The sequence below is a fragment of the Corvus brachyrhynchos genome, unplaced genomic scaffold (assembly GCF_000691975.1).
Source record: "Corvus brachyrhynchos isolate BGI_N302 unplaced genomic scaffold, ASM69197v1 scaffold141, whole genome shotgun sequence".
In the NCBI taxonomy this organism is placed as follows: Eukaryota; Metazoa; Chordata; class Aves; order Passeriformes; family Corvidae; genus Corvus; species Corvus brachyrhynchos.
The window spans coordinates 197,443-200,620 of NW_008236186.1; the positions used below are offsets into that span (position 1 = coordinate 197,443).

The 3,178-nt window shown below is 59.1% G+C and overlaps 2 protein-coding genes across 2 annotated transcripts in view; both read left to right on the top strand.

Moving 5' to 3' along the window:
• SLC20A1 (solute carrier family 20 member 1) overlaps positions 1 to 2,460 on the top strand; it is an 8,120-nt gene extending 5,660 nt beyond the window's left edge. The window contains exons 6-10 of the mRNA XM_008638781.2: positions 34 to 282; positions 375 to 924; positions 1,177 to 1,362; positions 1,614 to 1,698; positions 2,157 to 2,460. Coding sequence (XP_008637003.1) covers positions 34 to 282; positions 375 to 924; positions 1,177 to 1,362; positions 1,614 to 1,698; positions 2,157 to 2,318 — 1,232 coding nt within the window. The 3' untranslated portion in view covers positions 2,319 to 2,460. The remainder of the gene's footprint in view (positions 1 to 33; positions 283 to 374; positions 925 to 1,176; positions 1,363 to 1,613; positions 1,699 to 2,156) is intronic.
• The window catches only part of NT5DC4 (5'-nucleotidase domain containing 4), a 14,786-nt gene that overhangs the window by 6,789 nt on the left and 4,819 nt on the right, over positions 1 to 3,178 (top strand). The window lies entirely within an intron of this gene.

Consider the following 3,178-nt stretch of genomic DNA (forward strand, 5'->3'; position numbering starts at 1 on the left):
TAGAGCGCCACCCCCCCCCCCCCCCCTTCACAGGAGAGATAAAATCGAGTCCTTCTGAAAGCCCCTTGATGGAGAAGAATGTTGGCTCAAAAGAGGAGCAAGAGGAGGCCAAGATGCCCCTGGGTGATGCCAAGAGCCCTGCTGCCGATGCAGAGTTGGCCATGCCGCCCCGGGCAGCAGTGGAAGAGAGGATGGTCTCCTTCAACCTGGGGGAGCTGGAGGAGGCCCCAGAGCAGGAGAGGCTTCCCAGCCTCGACCTGAAGGAAACAAGTATTGACAGTGGTAAGTAGCAGGGGGTGATACAGTTGGTAAGACTTGCCCAGCCCCAGGCACCCCTTGGTGCTAACCCCTTCACCCGCTGTCCCCCTTGGCAGGAGCTGTGCGGCTGCCCAATGGCAACCTGGTCCACCTGAGCCAGGCTGTGGGCCACCAACTGGGCTCAGGCGGGCAATACCAGTACCACACTGTGCACAAGGACTCCGGCCTCTACAAGGAGCTGCTGCACAAGCTGCACCTAGCCAAGATGGGGGACTGCATGGGGGACTCGGGGGACAAGCCCCTGCGGCGCAATAACAGCTATACCTCCTACACCATGGCCATCTGTGGCATGCCCCTGGACTCGCTGCGTGCCAGGGATACCGAGGAGGGGGAGAAGCTGAGCTGGTCTGTGGCGGACACTAAGAAGAGGGTCCGCATGGACAGCTACACAAGCTACTGCAACGCAGTGGCAGATGCACACCCGGCTGCAGATGTGGACCTGAACACAGCCCAGGCAGAGCTGGGTGCCAGTGCCCACAAGGGCAGCAGCAGCTCCCTGGAAGAGTGGCATGAGCAGGACAAGCCTGAGGTGTCCCTACTCTTCCAGTTCCTGCAGATCCTCACGGCCTGCTTTGGCTCCTTCGCTCATGGTGGCAATGATGTCAGGTCAGTGGGAGTCAGTGGGAGCCAGGGAGGCTGCTAGCTGGGGCTAGTGCTCACAGAGAATCATGGAATCACAAAATAGTTTGGGTTGGAAAGGACCTTTAATATTGTCTTGTTCCAACCCCCTGCCATGGACATGTTCCTCTTGACCTGGTTGGTCCATGCCCCGTCCAACCAGGCCTTGAACACTTCCAGGGATAGTCTATCTTGCCAAGAGCCTCTGGTCCTCTAGACCAGATCCCCTTTCTCTTCCAGCAATGCCATTGGGCCCCTGGTCGCACTCTTCCTGGTCTATCAGACGGGCGATGTGGCTACCAAGGTGGCAACTCCCATCTGGCTGCTTCTCTATGGGGGTGCAGGGATTTGCATCGGCTTGTGGGTCTGGGGAAGGAGAGTCATCCAGACGATGGGGAAGGACCTGACTCCCATCACACCATCCAGGTAAGGGCTGCCATGGAGCAGAGGGAGGGCTCCAGGCAGCCTGAGAGCTGCATTCTGCTCCAGGAGCCCCTCTTCCTTCTCTCTTGGGAGTTTCAGTGGTCAAGCTGGGGTGTGTGTAGCTCCAACACCTCACTGCATCCTGGGGGGTTCAGCTGGGGTTCTGGAGAGCCAAGCTGTGCTGCCTTGAGCTGAGCCCATGGGATGTTTTGGAGTATCCAGTGCCCCTGTTCAGATCCGCTTTTTGTCTGCAGCGGCTTCAGCATTGAGCTGGCATCAGCACTGACGGTGGTCATTGCCTCCAATGTTGGCCTCCCAATCAGCACAACCCACTGCAAGGTAGGAGGGGGTGGCAGGGGGATGGCTTTGGCTCAGTGTGAGCTCAGCATTCCTGAATCTTAGTGTTCATAGGGCTGAGCTGTGTGGGAGGACCCTCTCTGGGCTGCTGGCCACTGTCAGCTCCCAGCTCTGCCTCTTGCATCTCAATGTGAGGTGGCAGTGGCTGCCCAGGCTCAGGGTGGGTCCCTGGGCCACTTGGGAGATGATGGGAGAACAAAACCCCTTTCATGGTCCCCTAGGCTCTGCCAAGAGGCCATGGGAACCCAAGTGCCGCAGGGTCCTGGTCCTGTCACCCCTCTGGGTGGCAGCTCCTTGCCTTGCACTCTGCCCTGCTCTGAGAGGTCCCCACAGACTGGAGCAGGACCCAGGGCTCCGGGTGGGGGGTGAAGGAGTGCATGTTTGGGGGGGTGCAAATGCCTGCTCTGGTGCTGAGCTGTGTGCCCTGACTCCTTGGGCAGGTGGGCTCAGTGGTCTCAGTGGGCTGGCTGCGCTCCAGGAAGGCAGTAGACTGGCGCCTCTTCCGAAACATCTTCATGGCGTGGTTCGTCACCGTGCCCATCTCTGGCCTCATTAGTGCTGCCATCATGGCTGTCTTCAAGTTCGCTGTCCTGAAGGTGTGAGGGCACCAGGGCTCCCACCGCTCCTGCTTCCCACTGCTGTCCTCCCTGGAGCAGCCACTGAGGCTGCCTGCTGTGGGGTGGGGGCTGCGCCCATCTGCGCATAGTGCTGTCACTGAAATACCTTTTTTTTTTTTTTTTTTTTTTTTTTTTTTTACTTATAGGCACTTTTGTGTGCTCTGAAAAACAATATTTCTGCAACTAGCTTGTGGCATTGCTTAGAAACAAATGTGTCATCAGCAGCAAGATGCTCTGGGGGCGACTTTCTCACTTCTGATGCTCCCCTGGCAGTGCTCTCTTGGGGGAAGGACAGAGGATTGTCCTTGCCTGTCCTGGAACAAAGGGCTGGGGAGTTGTAGGGTACCCCCCTTGCAGGCTGTGCAGTGTTCAGCTTTGCCTCCATTGCCACAGTGCTGTGGACACCATCCTGCTCGGGGGCCCTGGGGGCTGCCCTCTGGCCCTCTGTCACTGCTGCTACCTCGGACTTAATAAAGATTTCCTTCGTATGCCAGTGGTGCCTGTGGTTCTGGGGGTTTGGGATACAGTGGGGGCCCCAGGTGCTGCCCCATAGCCCTCCCTGCCTTGGCCCTGTGCCCCAGGAGGGAGCTGGGGACAAAGATAAGAGCCCCACGTGCCCCCTGTGTCGTGGGAGGGGCTGTAAACAGCCCTGCGCAGGGGTTATCAGGGCCCCACACCTGGGGGCGGCTCCTGCTCATCTCACCAGCCCTACTCCCGGTGTTGAGGGGTGGATGTGTGTGTGTGTGGCTGGCCGTGGGTTCGTCCCTCCCCAGCCCTGGGACAACAACTGCTCCGCTGCCCCCCTCCCTGTGCCCTGGGCTGCTCCTTCCTGCCTGGATCAAGGC